Source organism: Schistocerca serialis, chromosome 7, assembly GCF_023864345.2.
Source record: "Schistocerca serialis cubense isolate TAMUIC-IGC-003099 chromosome 7, iqSchSeri2.2, whole genome shotgun sequence".
Classification (NCBI taxonomy): Eukaryota; Metazoa; Arthropoda; class Insecta; order Orthoptera; family Acrididae; genus Schistocerca; species Schistocerca serialis.
The window spans coordinates 516,213,214-516,233,996 of NC_064644.1; the positions used below are offsets into that span (position 1 = coordinate 516,213,214).

Sequence of the window (20,783 nt, forward strand, 5' to 3'; positions counted from 1 at the left end):
CGCATTCGGGAGGACGACGGTTCAATCCCGCGTCCGGCCATCCTGATTTAGGTTTTCCGTGATTTCCCTAAATCACTCCAGGCAAATGCCGGGATGGTTCCTCTGAAAGGGCACGGCCGACTTCCTTCCCTAATCCGATGAGACCGATGACCACGCTGTCTGGTCTCCTTCCCCAAACCAACCAACCAACCAACATCACATAGTATCCGTATCACACCGGAAACTGGCCAGCGGACATGTTTGTGAAACAGTTTCTCAGTTACTTCTATGGTATTATCCGTTCACGCTATCAACAAACAGTAAATTTGCGTCAGAATATCAGCATAATTTTGAATTAAAATCACAATTAGCGAGAACAAAATCTCACAGCAAGTAGGAAAAATCTCTCTATTGCCTCTATGAACTCTAAATATTTACAGTATTTCCACCTCAAACAAAACAAAAATTAGACTTTCTATAGCTACGCCAAATCCTTACTGATGTGATGCAGCTCAACGGACTCGACCTAGCTCTAAATGCGTGACCCTTCGGATGTTTGAGCACATCCGTCCTTTCTCTGCTCTGTTGTGGTGGATATGACAGCTTGAACGACTCACTGTTTCCGTAATAACTTTCTTAGACCGTGCTGTCCTCAGCACGGCTCCTCGCATACCAGTACATACATCTATACTGCTGAGGCCACCATACGGTGGGTGGCGGTGGGTACTTCTGAAATCACTGTCTGATTCATCCTTCCATGTTCCAGTCGCGATTGGCGTTTGGTAGGAGCGATAGTCGGTAAACTTACCATCATTCCATTACTACAATACCGAACCGGACAAATCCTGCTTATTGGCTTTACCAGTCCTAACTCTAAATCTTCCTGTATCTCTTTCTGCATTCCAGCCATACGACTGTGGAAGAAACTACACAGTAACCTGCGTCGTTACTCGAAACCATTCTCATTTCAAGAGGAGAGCTGTCTGTTATCTTCCACTTAGCTGCCCTCCCGTAATATCCCAGCTGTTCTGTTCTAACCAGAAGTGAACCAGTAGCTCTGTTGTATTGTCGATACCTATATCTTTTACTGTTTTCTTCTTTCAGCCTCATCTACCAACCTTACAAATTTTATTTCTCGTTTTTCATCTGGCCAGTCAGCTTTTTCTCGACATTTGATGATTTGCTTACTGCTGATATGTGCTTCTGTTAGATATAAATACTCGCAGTCGACAAGAACGTAATGAGTGTTAGCAGAACCGAAACTTCTTAAACTCCATATATTCATTACTATAGCTATTATTATTATTTTGCACTTCCATTTTGGCCAACTAAGGAGCTGGTCACAACCTGAATTAGTTCTCATTTGAACATATATGTTCGTCCAATATTCATTCTTCTTTATTATTATTATTATTACTATTATTATAAGCATTATTTTAAAATGTATTCCTTTATCTTAACGTCCCAATTGCACATTTATTTTTAGGGTGACTAGTTTTGATCAGTATTAGAACATCTTATGACTTGTGTAGTTATGTAACCACACAGATCTGAAGATGACCACATACTGACTGAAACTAGTCACTATAAAAATAAAAATAAAAATGAAGGAAACATATAAGCTTCAACACAACTGTGGGATCTATCATGAATAATACGAATATTATCGTTAGTAATGTCCTAATCTGCTGCTAATAAAATATGCATATTGTAAATGTTACTGTATTGTTATTATTATTATTATTTGCTATGAATGTTAAAATGTTACACATTAAAGATGTCTTATTAGATGTAAGATAGCATCCGAAGTTTTCCGAATTTAAATTGTTTACAAATAATTAAATAGCGTAGACTCCTACAATACCGCTAATATTTTTAATAATATTTTGACGAATACCGACACTACTGTTGCTTCTGAAAAGAATTTTCATTCGAGTATTTATTTATTTTTACTCTTCACGTTTAGTTCCCTAGGACCAAATAGAGAAGCAAATCTCCATGGTCATGGAACGTGTCATATGAAATTACAACAGAAATATATAGTAGTGCATAAATTAAAATGATTATGAGTCCCTAAAAGACGAAATGCTATAAGTTAATGTAAATGCAGTCACCAATTTAACACACGAATCAGCTTAATTTTTCAAGGAACTCGGCGACAGAATAGAAGGAGTGACCCATAAGGATTCTCTTCATTTCCGATTTGAACGCGTATGGATTACTGCCAAGATTTTTGAATTCTTGTTGTAGCTCACTGAAAATGGATGCAGCAGAATACTGCACGCCTTTCTGCACAATAGTCAAGTAGGTGCTATCCAAATGCAAATTTATTTCTGCCTAGTATTAAGTGAGCGAAAGCAGCTAATTCTTGGGAATAAGCGGGCACCGTTAACAAGAAACGACATTAAAAAGTCTACATATTGAGAGGTCAATGTCAGAACACCGAGACTAATAAACAGGAATCGACAAGAGGTCGTGAATTTACACCACTTATTGCCTAAATCGCCCCTTTGAGAATGGGAAGAGTTACCCCGAAATATAACACAATACGTCATAAGCTGATAAAAACAAGCAAATTAGACTGCAGTGCGTATCGAACTATCACTTACGTTACATACTGCTCTAACAGCAAAAACGGCAGCATTAAGTCTTTGAACAAGATCCTGAACAAGGGCTTTTCACAATAATTTACTATCTACCTGAATACCAAGAAATTCGAACTGTCAAACAGTCTCACTAATCATATGTCCATTCTGTGTCATTAAAACATCAGGTTTTGTTGGATTGTGTGTTGGAAACTATACAAAACTGAGCCTTTCTGTGATTTAACGTTAGTTTGTTTTCTACAAGTCATGAACTCGTGTCTTGAATTGCACTATTTGAAATGGTGCCAATGTTGCACACAACATCCTTTACTGCCAAGCTAATGTCATCAGCAAACAGATGTATTTTAGAATCAACTGTAATATTAGAAGGCATGTCCTTTACATAAATAAGGAACAAGAGCACCCGCCCGCTCCCCTCCACCCCTCCCCATTTAACCGCACTCCACTTGGACACCACACCATAGCCATTCCGATACTTTGGAGAATGACCTTTTGTAGTCTGTCTTAAATTAAGATGTGAACCATTTGTGAGCTACTCCCCGTATTCCATAATGGCTCAATTTCAGGAGCAACATTTTGTGGCCATCTCACTCAAACGCCTTAGTTAAATAAAAAAAAAAAATACGTAGCTTTCGAAATCTTTTGTTAAATCCATCCAGTACCTCACAGAGTAAAGAGAATACAGCATTTTCAGTTGTTAAAACACTTCTAAAACCAAATACATTTGACAGCAAATTATCTAATATGAAATGATCTATTATACTTACAAATACACCCTTTTCGGTAACTTTAGCAAACACTGATGGCATAGGAATAAGTGTAAAATTGTCTTTATTATCCCTTTCCCCATTTTTATAAAGCGGCCTTGCTGCTGAGCACTTTAATCGTTCAGGAAATTGGCCATTCCCAAAGGAAAAACAGATTGTTAAATACTGTACATTTATATGGCTTATCAGCAACAGAAACATTTTTACTATGTATCGAATTTACACCCTCGAGCTTGTGCTGCTGACGAGACACTTCCTTAACGAATGACTATAAGGTTTCAATTTTATCCTGGGAAATAGATATTTTATCTGTGTACTCCATACTCTTTGCCTTCCTAATAAAATTTTTAAGCATGTTGCATTACTGTAGTTCGATTGTTACTACTTCTAACATTTTGATACAATTTCCGCTTTGTTCTACATGATATCCTTATCCCACTAGTCAGTCACCCAGATTGTCTTTTACTGCTGGTATCCTGTTTTGAACGTTCTAATGGAAAGCAACTTTCTAAGAGCATGAGAAATGTGTTAAGGAAAGCACTGTATTTGTCATCTTTGTTATCAGTACTATAAACATCCTGCCACTCTTGTTCCTTGACGAGGTTTAGAAAACTCTCTATTGCCGTTGGATTAGCTCTTCTGCATAATTTGTAATTATATATAACATTTTTTGAGTACAAAAATCTGTTAGCGTTAAAATTTGTGCATCACGGTCTGAGAGACCCTTCATACGTCTATGAACAGAATGAACAAGCAATAATGATGAAAGAATAAAAATATTGTCTATGGCTGTGCTACTGTTTCCGTGCACCCTGTTTGTGAAAATACAGTCTACATCAGATTATGTGAATTTAGGGGATTTTCCAACGTTTTCTTCCACAATCACATACAAAATTAATATTTAAGTCACCACGCACCACTAACTTTTGGTATTTCATTTAAAGTGAAGCAAGAACTGGAGAAATTCTCTGAAGGTGGAGTTAGGGGAACTACAAATAATAACAATTAGAAATTTAGTTTCACTAAATTCAACTACCCCAGCACAGCATTCAAATGCCTGTTCAATGCAGTGCTTTGACGCGTTTATGGAACCAAATGGAATAGCGGTTTTTATGCACATGGACACTTCACAAAGAACTCCTTGAAAAACAGTCAGCTAGTCTGTATCCTCGTAAAGGAAGAGTCTGAATTGTCACATTACTTACGTGGTGTTCTGATATACCAATAAAGTCAGAGTCAGTTCACTAACTTTATCTCTAATACCTCTTATATTTTGATAAACCATGATAATTCCTTCACTGCTTGGATACCTGGTCTTTTCTGAAGGTGGTCCCGTTGTTAGGGAGACTTCCTTTAAGCATGGATACCTATCAGCTGACTTCAGTATAAAATTTTCGCATGAGTTATACCACCACACTGTCATCTATAAGCTTTGTCAACCTCCCTTTCCCATACCTGTTGAGGTGCAACCCAAGCCAAGTGAAACCCAGTCTACTGATAGACGCAACTGGCATTACTCCAATATGAGCCACTCCCAACGCCATCAATACCTACTGAAGCCCCATGTTGACACGCCTAACATCAACACTAAGGCGAGGCTGATCATGACGCTGAAACAGATGCACGAAGTGCACTAATGCAGTAGGTCACCATCTACATTACACTCCATGTCCCTTTCAAGACTATTCCCAGCTAAACCAACAATCACTACCTGATCCTCTTTCGTAAAATTCGTATGTAACTCCGCTAAGTTAACAGTCACCTGAGCCAGCCATGCACTAGGCTTCACAATGCTGGTGAACTGGTACTCATCCCCTAACACTTCCTGCAATTGCTGGCCCACACCTCTGCCATGTGGACTACCTGACAGCATAACCTCCTTCTTTCTGTTTGAAACTGAAACTGTCTTACGCTACTTAATTAATGAGGTCTGCTGCATGTTTCCTACACCTAAAGCTACAAGAGGCTCCTCTCCACTGATAGTTGATCAAAGCCATTGGTGATATGCAAAGTACAACTGTCTGAATATCTCCTCCTCCTAGCTGTCTTCTTACCAGCTGCCAGTTTCCATTCTCCAGCATCCTTCTCCCCCACCTCATCTTATCCAGTTCCTCCTTTACGTTTTGTAACTGCAGCTGCAGGACACATACCTTACTCTCCTGATCCTCTATTAGTTTATTTATGCTACAAATTTTTGCACTTCCATGGGAGGATTTCGCTAGAACGCCCTGGCTTCTCCTCTGCAACCCCCCCCCCCCCTCCCCCCCCGATGAAAATACAAACCTACGACAAAGCCCACACTTCTCACTCATTGTAAAATATTAACAGTTACCAAAAAACTAAGCATGTAAGTTAACTAAGATCAGTTACTGCTGTTGGATTGGATTGGATTGTTTGGGGAAAGAGACAAACAGGGAGGTCATCGGTCTCATCGGATTAGGGAAGGACGGGGAAGGAAATCGCCCGTGCCCTTTTAAAGGAACCATCCCGGCATTTGCCAGGAACGATTTAGGGAAATCACGGAAAACCTAAATTAGGATGGACAGACGCGGGATTGAACCGTCGTCCTCCCGAATACGAGTCCAGTGTGCTAACCACTACAGCTCCTCGCTCGGTTTACTGCAGTTGAACGATGTAAAGAATCAAGAATGGTGATGTCTAATTTCTCTCTCTACTAAGAAAGCAAACACCTTCTCTTAATATTGCTAAACCACGATTAATACCGATAGCACAAAAGTACACACAATTTCTTGTCCAAAACCAAAAGTTCAAGCGTCCAATACAACACACAACGAAACTAAACACAACGAACGAAACTTTTTACTGAAGTATTTCACTAGAAACAGCGAGAAACACCGACTGAAAACTACCGTACCAAATTTAATAAATGACTACAACGCACAAAAAAATGTATGAAACACAGTAAGGAATAGTTTCCGAAAGTTTATTAAACCGTTGTATCACAAGAAACAGCACGAGGCACCGTTGGAAACTACTAAATTTAAAAACCGAATACAGTGCACAAACAGCTTTGTCAATACTTAGCTTTAGAACAGCTACAGCTGCAACTACATGCTGTATTACTAACTGCTAATTCTGTTAACTATCATTCGTGTAGAGGTAGAGGCGGCGGATGGCTTCAATCAGTTGCTAGTGTTATGTGAGAAAGTCTCACTTTTATTATATACGAGGGGCGTTTGATAAGTAATGCAACACAATTTTTTTCTGAAAGCAAGTTGGTTTTATTCAGGAATCCAGTACACGTTATTATTCCCCACTCTTTTCGCTACAAAATCTTATTATTCAGCATAATGTCCTTCCAGTGCGACTGCCTTACCGCACCTTACCGTTGCCCCCTGTAGCTGAGTGGTTCGCCGTCAGAATGTCAATCCTAAGGGCCCGGGTTCGATTCTCGGCTGGGTCGGAGATTTTCTCCGCTCAGGGACTGGGTGTTGTCCTAATCATCATCATTTCATCCCCAACGACGCGCAAATCGCCTAAGTGGCGTCATATCGAAAGACTTACACCCGGCGAACGGTCTACCCGACGGGAGGCCCTAGTCACAGGACATTCCATTTTAACCCACCTTACCGGGAAGGCCTGTACGCCCTCGTGGTACCATTCTACTGGTCGATGTCGGAGCCACGCCTTGCTGCATCAATAACGTCCCAGTGAACGTCTGATTCCTGTGGAGTGTTTCGTTCGTTTTTCCAAACAGATGGAAGTCGGAAGATGCAAGATCCGGGCTGTAGGGTGGATGAAGAAGAAGAACAGTCTAATGCAGTTGAGCTCCTCTCGGGTGCGCAAACTTGTGTGAGGCCTTGCGTTTTCATGGGGAAGGAGAAGTTCTTTTTCATATTCGTGCCGACGAACACTCTAAAGTCACTTCTTAAATTTCCTGAGCATAGCACAATACACTTCATATTTGATGTTGCATCATGTGGGCGGACATCAAACAGAGTAACCCCCAGAACACCGTCTCCATGACATTACTGGTTGAGGATGCGGCTTCGAACCTTTTCTACAGAGGAGTAGAGGTGTGGTGCCGCTCCATCAATTGCCGTTTTGTTTCCAGTTCGAAGTAATGAACCGATGTTTCACAGCCTGTGACGATGTTCGACAAAAAATTGTCACGATCAGCGCAAGCTGTTCCGCACAGATGGTCCTCCGTTGCACTTTATGGTTTTCTGTTAGGCAGCACAGCGGGCACACACTTCTGAGCACCCAAACTGGTGCATGAGTGACGTCCGTTTGAGCAGCGAGGTGTTTGAATGTAGTCCGTCGATCACCTCCAATGAGAGTGTTCGCACGATCGAATTGCGCTGCAGCCTACATCTACATCTATGTGATTACTCTGCTATTCACAATAAAGTGTCTGGCAGACGTTTCAATGAACCACTTTCATGCTGTCTCTCTACCGTTCCACTCTCGAACGGCACGCGGGAAAAACGAACACTTAAATTTTTCCGTGCGAGCCCTGATTTCTCTTATTTTATCGTGATGATCATTTCTCCCTATGTAGGTGGGTGCCAACAGAATGTTTTCCCAATCGAAGGAGAAAACTGGTGATTGAAATTTCATGAGAAGATCCCATCGCAACAAAAAACGCCTTTGTTTTAATGATTGCCACTTCGATTCACGTCTGTGATACCATCTCCCCTACTTCGCGATAATACGAGCTACCCTTCTTTTTACTTTTTCGATGTCATCCGTGAGCCCAACCTAATGTGGATCCCACACCCCACAGCAGTACTCCAGAATAGGGCGGACAAGCGTAGTGTAAGCAGTCTCTTTGGTAGACGTGTTGCAGCTTCTTAGTGTTCTGCCAATGAATCGCAGTCTTTGGTTTGCTCTACCCATAATATTATCTATGTGATCGTTCCAATTTGGGTTATTTGTAATTGTATTTAGTTGCATTTACAGCCTTCAGATTTATGTGACTTATCGTGTAATCGAAATGTAGCTGATTTCTTTTAGTACTCACGTGAATAACTTCGCACTTTTCTTTAATCATGGTCAATTGCCACTTTTCGCACTACACAGATATCTTATCTAAATCATTTTGCAAGTCGTTTGATCAACTGATGACAAAATCGTAAATGACAGCATCATCTGCAAACAATCTAAGACGGCTACTCAGATTGTCTCCTATGTCGTTAATATAGATCAGGAACAATAGAGGGCCTATAACACTTCCTTGGGGAATGCCGGATATAACTTCTGTTTTACTCGATAACTTTCTGTCTATTACTACGAACTGTGACCTTTCTGACAGTAAATCATGAATCCAGTCGCACAACTGAGGCGATACTCTGTAGGCACGCAGTTTGATTAGAAGACACTTGTGAGGAACGGTGTCGAAAGCCTTCTGGAAATCCAAAAATATGGAATCAATTTGACATCCCCTGTCGGTAGCACTTATTACTTCATGAGTATAAAGTGCTAGTTGTGTTTGACAGGAACGATATCTTCTGAATCCGTGCTGACTATATGTCAATAAATCGTTTTCATCGGGGTACTTCATAAAGTTCGAACACAGTTGTGGTCTTCAGTCCTGAGACTGGTTTGATGCAGCTCTACACGCTACTTTATCATGTGCAAGCTTCTTCATCTCCCAGTACCTACTGCAACATACATCCTTCTGAATTTGCTTAGTGTATTCATCTCTTGGTCTCCCTCTACGATTTTTACCCTCCACGCTGCCCTCCAATACTAAATTGGTGGTCCCTTGATGCCTCAGAACGTGTCCTACCAACCGATCCCTCCTTCTAGTCAAGTTGTGCCACAAACTTCTCTTCTCCCCAATCCTATTCAGTACTTCCTCATTAGTTATGTGATCTACCAATCTGATCTTCAGCATTCTTCTGTAGCACCACATGTCGAAAGCTTCTATTCTCTTCTTGTCCAAACTATTTATCGCCCATGTTTCACTTCCATACATGGCTACACTCCATACAAATACTTTCAGAAACGATTTCCTGACACTTAAATCTATACTAGATGTTAACAAATTTCTCTTCTTCAGAAACGCTTTCCTTGCCATTGCCAGTCTACATTTTATATCCTCTCTACTTCGACCATCATCAGTTATTTTGCTCTCCAAATAGCAAAACTCCTTTACCATTTTAAGTGTCTCATTTCCTGATCTAATTCCCTCAGCATCACCCGACTTAATTCGACTACATTCCATTATCCTCGTTTTGCTTTTGTTGATGTTCTTCTTATATCCTCCTTTCAAGACACTATCCATTCCGTTCAAATCCTCTTCCAAGTCCTTTGCTGTCTCTGACAGAATTACAATGTCATCGGCGAACCTCAAAAATTTTATTTCTTCTCCATGGATTTTAATACCTACTCCGAATTTTTCTTTTGTTTCCTTCAGTGCTTGCTCAATATACAGATTGAATAACATCGGGGAGAGGCTACAAACCTGTCTCACTCCCTTCCCAACCACTGCAAATCGACGTTAGTTATATATGCCTGTAATCCAGCGGATTACTCCGACTTCCCTTTTTGGGTATTGATGTGACTTGAGCATTTTTCCAGTCACGACTGTGTGCAGCCTGCCGGCACTCGGGAGATTATACAGGCTTGCACGACCCTGTTGCGATGACGACAGACGCCTCTCCCAACGACTCACCGTGCTTTTGTTCACTGCCAAGTCTCCGTAGACATTCTGGAAGCACCTATGAAAATTTGCGATACTCTGGTTTTCCGTCAAAAGAAACTCAATGACAGCCCTCTTCTTGGAAAGCACCTCCGTTGAAGACGCCATTTTTAAGGCAACACGTAGCGCCGCCACCTATCGACAATTCGTGACACTATAGGGGTTGAAGCTGGAATATTCCACGATGTCCCACAACCAATTCAGCATTTTTTCAGCCGAAACTGCTAGAGAAAAAAGTGTATTGCATTGCTTATTGAACAGCCCTCGTATGTGGTGTTCGTGGTTTGTGAAAACTACTGCTACACCTTTTATCAGTTTCTGCCTTCTCTTTCAAGGCTCTTCTCGCGGAGACGGGCATCGACTCGTACAAATTCGACGCCGGCGAGACCAGCTGGCTGCCCCAGCTGCCCGACATTCAGCCCATTGACCTGAACCCCATACAGTTCTCAGTCGACTACCTGCAGACGGTCTCGCAGTTCGGGCCCATGATAGAGGTGCGCACGGGCGAGCGAACGCAGAACCTGCCAGTCTACATTCGCATGATCGACAAGGACACCAAGTGGACCTTCGACAACGGACTGCCCACGCTGGTGACGACGCTGCTGCAGATGAACATGGTGGGCTACGTTCTGGTGCTGCCAGACATGGTGGGCGGCAACGGCTACGGCAGTGACGTCCTCACCAAGGAGCTCTTCATTCGCTGGCTGCAGGCCAACGTCTTCATGCCGGCCATACAGTTCTCCTACGTGCCCTGGGACTTCGACGAAGAGGTACGTAGCTTTCTGGATATCAGACATCTTTTGTTACTTGTTCCACCTCTCTTCAAGTCCTTACTCTGTTGACTGGTGTAAGATTGTTTTCCAAGTCTTCCTGGCTTGTGCTCAGTTATTCGTATCTAAGCGTAAACATCCTCGGTATACTGTGTGTTCGCACTGTACATGTATACCTGCTTGGATGAAGTGAAGAGGTGGTGACTTGCTAGCAATGGGAATGTATTGACTGGGCTCGACTTGTGCTGGGATGCGGTCGGAGGTTTATGTGGCAGCCACAGACAGCCTACCGCAGAACGAAAGAAAGACTAGGATTTAATGTTCCGTTGACATCGAGGTCATTAGAGACGAATGGGGAAGGAAATCGTCCGTGCCTTTTCAGAGCAACCACGCTTGAAACCTACATTTATGGATGAAGGCATATGACGAGAAAGGGTAGGGTCCATGTACCATCATGTTTCATTCCCTGTCACTACCTTATTGACGTAAATACCTCTGATACAGGTAGGCCTTTGGCAATCACAATTTCAGTTAATTACAACACAGATTGAGTAAGATACCAGCTCTCAATAGGGGGGAATAAAAACAGGTAGGCCTTGATTAATAAAAGTTTCAGCTAACCAAAATTATGAAATAGCTTTTAATTTAATTAAAAGGGAATAGGCAGACCTTCAATAATAATAGCTTCAGTTACGTAGAATTACAAAATATAAAACAGGCAGGCCTACAATGCTAACAGCTTCAGTTAGGTAGAATTGCCAAATAGAAAACAGGCAGGCCTTCAATAATAACAGCTCCTGTTAAATGAAGTCACCAAACGGAAAACAGGCAGACCTTCTTTAATAACAGTCCAGATCTCAAAATCCAAAATTTACCTGAAGACTTGTCGGTTCCAAAGGGGGCCCGGGATTCAGCACAGCGAAACTGGCTTCGACTCTCTGATCGGTGTGCCACTCCCAGAGTTGGCTGGCAAGGCTAGTCACGGAGACGGCAGTAGCAGTCAGGCAAGGATTCAAATCGGCCCACAAATATGGCCAGAAACCACTCGTTCCCGCCTTAGTCGCCGGGTGGACCTCTCACACCGCCCTCCTAGCTCTGTTACCACTCCCAATCTCTCCACGCCATAAAACGCCCCGTCCCCCATCAACAACCTCGAACAAAGATGATTGAAACTTTGCTGGCAGATTAAAACTGTGTGCCGGACTGAGACTCGAACTCGAGACCTTTGCCCGCGAAAGGCAACAACCTCGAACAAAGATGATTGAAAATTTGCTGGCAGATTAAAACTGTGTGCCGGACCGAGACTCGAACTCGGGACCTTTGCCCGCGAAAGGCAAAGGTCCCGAGTTCGAGTCTCGGTCCGGCACACAGTTTTAATCTGCCAGGAAAGTTTCATATCAGCGCACACTCCGCTGCAGAGTGAAAATCTCATTCTCGAAAGATCTTATTGGCCTCAGACCAGATGGACATCACATGACAGATCGAGCTAGTGGCACCAGGGATTCAAAAGGCGACGCCAGCAACCCCGCCAGCTCAATCCTGGCACTTGCCTGGAGCATTTTAGTGAAATGAAGGAAAACCTAAATGTGGATAGTCGGACTGATTTGACTCGTCATGCTCCAGAATGGGAGTCCAGTGCGCCACCTCGCTCGGTCGGCCGCAGAATTGCAAGACGCCCAACCTCAGCGCACTAGGCGGCCTGCAATGTTGACTGCTCGACGGATGCGATGGGCTTTTCATTTCCCACTGCGACCACCTCGATTCGGGGAGCAACCGACGCGAACAGACTTGACTGCCGAAGTCAACAACGTGCTGACGACAGAGGCTTCTGAGGATTTTCGTGGGCTGCGTGAGCGAATATACGGTCCACAGAGCGACAAATTTTTGCCGGATCAATGACGAACACCAACAGCAACCGGTGAGCTGCCACACCAGTTTCTCGTTGCGGGGTCCAGGTGTCACAGCGTCACTCGCATGACTTTGCTTACCGATCAGGGCATACAGATTAGCAGGATTCCAGAAAAATCTAAATCGCTCGATACTTGGGTAAGTGAAGAAAATGAAACACCCACAGCTATCCTTATGATGTCATTTATTGTACGGCTACCAGTTTCGGCCCTTCAGTGAACCATCTTCAGAGCTGATGCTGAAGGGGTTAGCACCAAACCAATGCATCAGTGGCAAACATATTTGGTTTAGGTAGGCTACCGGTTACTGTGGTGTTGTCTCTCCGACCATCGACTGTTGACAGTTCGAGAGACAATATCACAGCGTCAGCTAAGTCCTAAAGATGGTGCACTGAAGCGCCGATTCTGGTAGCTGTACAATAAATGACATCATAAGGGCAGCTGTAGGTGTCTCATTTTCTTACAATAGTGAACGGCTGTAGTCCCCAAGATCTCCAGTCAAGGAGATGGGCATACAAAAACTTGGATAAATGTGGCCATAAATGAGGAATCGATGTCCACACTGGTGCGTCGACTGCGAGGAGCATTGTACAGTACTTGAGGCACGGTGCATCTTGCTTGTCGACGGGGTATATTCATGACAGGTGGTGGAGATGCTCATGAAACGTGTCCTTTCTTTATTACGTGCATAACATTCTCTGTCCAACTACAACACTTTTTGGGAAGCTGCCGTTTCGATCTCTTTCTCACTAAGAGTAAAAATAATTTCACAATTTTGCTTCGAAATAACTATAAAATTAACAAAGGTAAACGATATGATGAAAAATGCTTAAATAAATAACAAAATTGAAAATGATGCAGAGTGTTGATAGTACAGCTATCAAAACTCCCTGTTTTCCTAGGATACCACAATTACTGATATCGTTCGAGATTTTGCTGCGTGTCCTCATTTTTAATTTATATACTGCCTGCACAGAAAGTTGTGTTCGTTATCCACCCTATGGAACGTGGATCTGGGGAGAGAACCAGCCATTTCTACAAGTCCTTCTCATCACGACTGGGGATCGTCAGGCCTGCTCCTCCTATTGCACGGTATGTGACCGTGCCACCCCGACCGCCCATGCACCCTGCCGTCACAGCACCATGACGTCACATGTGAGGCGAAACTGCAGCCAGTGAGGCGCAGAACATCCCAAGAAGTTCTCATCCAGCGCCCCCTTCGTCCTGTTGATCTTCTCCTCCTGTATCAGTTCCATAGAAGTTTTATTTACCCATTCTCTGGTTGTCTTACATGCAATTCTAAAATAGAGGACCATTTTTCGTTCTATACAAAATACAGCTTTTACTGATTTCAACAGCTTCAGCCCGTGCGCCACCGCGGAAACAGAAGACAGTACTCACTTTATGTAACTGAAAGGCTGATCCTATTCAGCATTCTGTTTCAAAAATCTCTCCCCTGGCTGCACTTCAGCGCGTAATGGGATTCCGAGAAGTTTGACGACAAAGATGTGCAGAGCCGGTATTTCACGATTCTACGTTAAAAATAATGTATCCAGACTCGTTACGTACGTCTTCCACGGAATGATACTGTGGCAGCTGCAGTGTGGTGCACAGCGCAGAGTTGTGAGTTTTCTCGGTAACTGCAACTGTCTTTCTGCTGTTCACACTGATTTGGCTCACATAGTAACTTGAATGTTTTAACCTTGTCGTTCAGCCTAATGCCAACCAGCTAGCCATGTCGTTAGATCAACAATAATCAACTAGTCCAAACTCAACCGCATCTCTCCATGTTCACTTTAGGTAATCGAAATGCGCTCTGTTATAACAATGGTACATACAGATACATCAAAAAGAGTTTTGGTCAGATATATGAGTCTGACACGTTGTTTTGAGACGACATGATTCCAGCAAAAGCAAAATCACTGACGTTCCATTGAAACTTCATACCAGTATTGATCTATCTTATGGAAACAAGCATCCTCATGAACAGAGAGTCAGAAAGACCACTGGCATTAGCAAATTACTTAGGTTCACCTTCCAAAAGACAAAGAGGGGTAAGCTGAGGAGTCAAAGAGGTGAGGAAGAAACATGGGATCATTCATTCCTTTTATCCACGTGGTACGGTGTATTGAGGTTGTAGTCAACAGAAGCAACCATAATAAATTTAGAAAGAAAGTGGAAGTAAAACGTCCTGATCAAAAGGCGTTGGACAGAGATGATAAAGTATGACAGCGCCACCAGAGGAAGAATGGTGCTGATCTCTCTGTGACAGGTTATGCATGGACAGAAGGTAGCGGGAAAAGCTCATTAACAGTACCCAGGAAACTGGAACTGCGCAATGATGATGATGATACATGCATTTCAAATATTTTTATATAATTACATTATTACAAAATATGATAACTGATACAAATCAAAAAGATAACAAAATGATATAGGCTGGCTAGTGTTATAAAAGCAAAGACACACGATGAAGAAATTATATGAATGAGACGGAAGAGTGTGTTATGATGGAATATACATGTACCGACAACCAAATGATAACAATTTCAGAAAAATTGGATTTTTTTTTCAAGAGAAAGAGCTACATAAACTGAGCAAGTCAATAACGCTTTGGTCCACCTCTGACCCTTATGCAAGCCGTTATTCGGCTTGTCATTGAATGATGAAGTTATTGGATGTCCTCCTGAGGGATATTGTGCCAAAGTCTGTAAAAATGGCGCTTTAGATCGTCAAACTCCTGAGATGGTTGGAGGTCCCTGCCCATATTTTCTCCAAACGTTCTAACTTGGGGAGAAATCCGTTCATTGGGACTCAATTCGAAGCGGGACTTATCACTGAAGACAGTCCAACTCCAATCATTGAGATATGTCTGAAGACGTCCCGGACTGACATGGCTTGCCAATCGTCTCGGGTTTTGACAGTCTTACTTGCCAACTGGACAGAATTTGGAACGACATCCCTCAGCAGTACACTTAACACCTCTGTCAATCAATGACAAATGACTGCCCGCACAGGGGCCACAGGTGGACTAACGAGTTATTGTTTTGCTCAATTTGTGAAACTATTTCTCGTCATTAAATCTACATATGAACATCATATTTTTGTCTTCTGTATATGTACATATTCCGTAGAAATATTGGAACACGTGAGGCAATACTGACCTTACGACTTATCTTAGAAGAAAGATCAAGGAAAGGCAAACCTACGTTTCTAGCATTTGTAGACTTAGAGAAAGCTTTTGACAATGTTGAATGGAATACTCTCTTTCAAATTCTAAAGATGGCAGGGGTAAAATACAGGGAGCGAAAGGCTATTTACAATTTGTACAGATACCAGATGGCAGTTATAAGAGTTGAGGGGCATGAAATGCAGCAACACAGTCACCCTATTTCCCGGTGTCTATTCTTGCGATAACATGGTACAGGCCGTCCATGCTCTGTAGGTCACCATGCTCAGAGCGTGGCCTCTTCCTCGATGGGTTGGTTGAGCCCTGACGTCGCCCACAAGCTCCTTGACGAGACTCTTCCGAAACTGCAAATGACTCTTTGGTGTCTCTCCTCATTTCTTTGCTATCACGACATCTAACAAGAAAGTGTTGACGATCCTTGTTGTGTCTAGACAAGACAGCCTAGACACAATGAGAGGAAGCCGAAAGGCACGCGCTAAGCTAAAGCAGGATGGCGTGAGGTCTGAAACAGGATACGTAATGAATGCTATAAAGAAAAGTACGTAGCTTCTGGAATACTTAACTTTAATCCATCCTTTTGGTACATCTGGAGATTGTGGCGATACAAGTGAGACTCTTTAGATACATGCGATGTTACTAATGGCGCCTTGCTAGGTCGTAGCCATTGACTTAGCTGAAGGCTATTCTAACTATCTGCTCTGCAAATGAGCGAGGCTTCGTCAGTGTGCATCGCTAGCTACGTCGTCCGTACAACTGGGGCGAGTGCTAGTCCGTATCTCGAGACCTGCCTTGTGGTGGCGCTCGGTCTGCGATCCCTGACAGTGGCGACACACGGGTCCGACATGTAATAGTGGACCGCGGCCGATTTAAAGCTACCACCTAGCAAGTGTGGTGTCTGGCGGTGACACCACAATCCTCACCTGAAATTAGTCAGAACAATTACCCTTTTGTCAGGATGCGCCCGGTCCCTTGTCGATACTCGAAGCCAGTCCCTAAGGTACAGCGCTGGGTGTGTCACGCGACAGTCGGGCCACGTATAAGGGCCTCGTGTCCCATAGCGACCGCCACGTCGGACCACGTTGGGGGCCTCGCGTCCCGAAATGGTTAAATGTGCGGTGCGAAAGAAGTAAACTTTTCCCTCCCTGTTAGTTAGCCACCGTATATGTATGGGATAGAATGTTATTTTGACCTACATGTTACTCAATCTATCCTACTTGTCAAAAAGCTCGAAGTAATTACACTACTGGCCATTACAATTGCTACACCACGAAGATGACGCGCTACAGACGCGATATTTAACCTACAGGATGTTGTGATATGGAAATGATAAGCTTTTCAGAGCATTCACACAAGGTTGGTGTCGGTGGTGACACCTACAACGTGCTGACATGAGGAAACTTTCCAACCGATTTCTCATACACAAACAGCAGTTGACCGGCGTTGCTTGGTGAAACGTTGTTGTGATGCCTCGTGTAAGGAGGAGGAATGCGTGCCATCACGTTTCCTACTTTGATAAAGGTCAGATTGTAGCCTATTGCGATTGCGGTTTATCGTATCTCGACATTGCTGCTCGCGTTGGTCGAGATCCAATGACTGTTAGCAGAATATGGAATCGGTGGGTTCAGGAGGGTAATACGGAACGCCGTGCTGGATCCCAACGACCTTGTATCACTAGAAGTCGACATGACAGGCATCTTATCCGCATGGCTGTAACGGATCGTGCAGCCACGTCTCGATCCCTGAGTCAACAGATGGGGACGTTTGCAAGACAATAACCATCTGCACGAACAGTTCGACGACGTTTGCAGCAGCACAGACTATCAGCTCGGAGACCATGGCTGCGGTTACCCTTGACGCTGCATCACAGACAGGAGCGCCTGGGATGGTGTACTCAACGACGAACCTGGGTGCGCGAATGGCAAAACGTCATTTTTTCGGATGAATCCAGGTTCTGTTTACAGCATCATGATGGGCGCATCCGTGTTTGGCGACATCCCGGTGAACGCACATTGGAAGCGTGTATTCGTCATCGCCATACTGGCGTATCACCCGGCGTGATGGTATGGGGTGCCACTGGTTACACGTATCGGTCACATCTTGTTCGCATTGACGGCACTTTGAACAGTGGACGTTACATTTCAGATGTGTTACGACCCGTGGCTCTACCCTTCATTCGATCTCTGCGAAACCCTACATTTCAGTAGTATAATGCACGACCGCATGTCGCAGATCCTGTACGGACCTTTCTGGATACAGAATATGTTCGACTACTGTCCTGGCCAGCAGGACAGATCTCTCACCAATTGATAACGTCCAATGGTGGCTGAGCAACTCGCTCGTCACAATACGCCAGCCACTACTCGTGATCAACTGTGGTATCGTGTTGAAGCTGCATGGGCGGCTGTACCTGTACACGCCATCCAAGCTCTGTTTGACTCAATGCCCAGGCCTATCAAGGCCGCTATTACGGCCGGAGGTGGTTGTTCTGGGCACTGATTTCTCAGGATCTATGCACCCAAATTGCGTGAAAATGTAATCACATGTCAGTTCTAGTATAATATACTTGTCCAATGAATACCCGTTTATTATCTGCATTTCTTCTTGATGTAGCAGTTTTAATGGCCAGTAGTGTAGATTAAAATGCTGTCTCTGTGGGCAAACATTCTTTTCTTTGAACATTGTACTGCAGAGGTAACGTACGTTCTGTACTGGGCGACCTGTCTTTCAGACGGTGGAGATCAGCCGGGATCTGGCGGAGCTGCACGCCCGTTACGCGCCGCGTATCGTCGAGCTGATGGAGGCCGCCGTGGAGAACGGCACGCTCATCAACCCGCCTATCTGGTGGATCGCCGCCAACGACACCACCGCCCAGGGCATTAACTCAGGTACCGTGTGTACAGCTTTCCCCCGTCGCACGTGTTGTTCTACGCTGTCTTTCGAGTTCCACTCTCTTTCTCCATCTGCCGAGTTTTTTCTTATTTCTCTCCTTTTGCAGTGGTTTTATCTCCGAGCCTTAGCTGTCACATTCATGTTTATAATCCCACGCGAACCTTGTTGCTCTATTTAAGTCTTGCAGTAAGGATAATTGTGGTCTCTAGTCTGAAGAGCGGTTTGATACCGCTCTCCATGTTACCCTATCCTGTGAAAGCCTCTTCATCTCCGCAGAATTACCGCAACCCGCGTCCATTTCAACCTGCTTACTTTATTTGTCTCTTGGCCTCCCTCTACAACGTTTACCCCACCCTACTTCCTTCAGTTATCAAACTGACAGTTCCTTGATGACCCACGATGTGTCTATCGACCACCCGCTTTTTTTGCTCAAGTTGTACAATAGATTTTTTTCCCCAATTCAATTCAGTACATCCTCATTTCTTACTCAATGTACTCATCTAATGTTCATCATTCTTATGTAGCATGACATTCCAAAAGCTTCTGTCTTCTTCCGACCTGAATTGTCCATCGTTGACGTTTCACTGCCGTGCAAGGTTACATTCCAGACAAATATCTTCACTAACGACTTCTTTACTTTTAAATTTATGTTAGACGTTAACAGATTCCTCTTTTTCAGAACTACTTTTCTTGCGACTACGAACGCTTTCCCGGCGTAATAACTGATAATATGGCGGCCAGTTGGACCGCGGAAATATGGTGTCATGAAGACGTTACGATCCTGCTGCATACCCGAGAAGAATATTATTACTACTTTTCTTGCTTTTGCCAGTCTGCATTTTATATCTTGCTGTTCAAATAACAAAACTCATCTACTGCTTTTGGTGTTTCATTTCCTAATCGAATTCTCTCGGCATCGCCCGATTTACTTAGACTACATTCCATTACCATACTTTTACGTTTAGTGGTATTCATATTATGGCCTACTTTCAAGACACTGTCCATACCGTTCATCTGCTGTTCCAGATCCTTAGTTGTCTCTGACAGACTTACGGTGTCATCGGAAAACTGCAATGTTTTTATTTCCTCGCCTTGAACTTTAATTCCTTTCCCAAATTTCTTCTCCGTTTCCTTCAAAGCTTGCGCAATGTACAATGAGTAGCATCGTGGATAGGCTACAACACAATCTCACTTGTTCCTCGATTACTGCTTCCGTTTCATGTCTTTCTTTTTCAACTGCAGTCCGGCTTCTCTATTAGTTACTAATAACATTTCGTTCTCCGTACGTTACCCTCTATTATCTTCAAAACTCCACAGGGTCTAGTCCAGACGATACTGTCAAACACTTCCTCTAAATCTAAAAATACTGTAAACGTAGGTTTCAATTTCTTCAAACCATCTTCTAAGATAACTCGTAGAATCAGTATTGCATTTTTACAGAACGCAAACTGATCTTCCCCAAGGTCGGCGCCTACCAATGTTTTCTTTCTTCTGGAAATAATTCGTGTCAATATTTTGCAAACGTGACGTATTGAAATGACGGTCGGTAGTATTCACACCTGTCACTGCTTGCGCTCTTCCCAATTCGAATCATTCTTCCTCAGCTGTGAGGGTATTTCAGCTTTCTCATATTCTTGCACATTACGTTCAATAGTTTTCTCATGACTGGATATCGCATGGATCTCAGAAATCCTGAGGGAATGTTGTCTGTTCCAGGAGTCTTGTTTGCACTTAGCTCTTTCAGTGCTCTGCCAAATTGTTCTTCCAGTATTATGTCTCCTATTTCGTCATCATATGCTTCCTCTTCCCTTTCTGTGATATTGTCTTCATTTACCTTTGTATCTTTCACGTTTTAGCTTTTCCTTCCTTGCTTTTTACTGTTTTACCATCGAGGCTCTTGATACTCAATTCATAGAGTTACGTCTTTTATCTTGGATGGCCTCTCTAAACTTACTACAAGCGGTATTTATTTTTCATATAGTTACTGAATCCTACTTTTGCATTTGTC

The 20,783-nt window shown here is 43.3% G+C and overlaps 1 protein-coding gene across 1 annotated transcript in view; it reads left to right on the forward strand.

Annotated features, from left to right (window-relative positions):
- The window catches only part of LOC126413185 (myogenesis-regulating glycosidase-like), an 81,643-nt gene that overhangs the window by 41,752 nt on the left and 19,108 nt on the right, over positions 1-20,783 (forward strand). The window contains exons 4-5 of the mRNA XM_050083080.1: positions 10,355-10,789; positions 18,615-18,771. Of these exons, the coding sequence (XP_049939037.1) occupies positions 10,355-10,789; positions 18,615-18,771 (592 nt within the window). The remainder of the gene's footprint in view (positions 1-10,354; positions 10,790-18,614; positions 18,772-20,783) is intronic.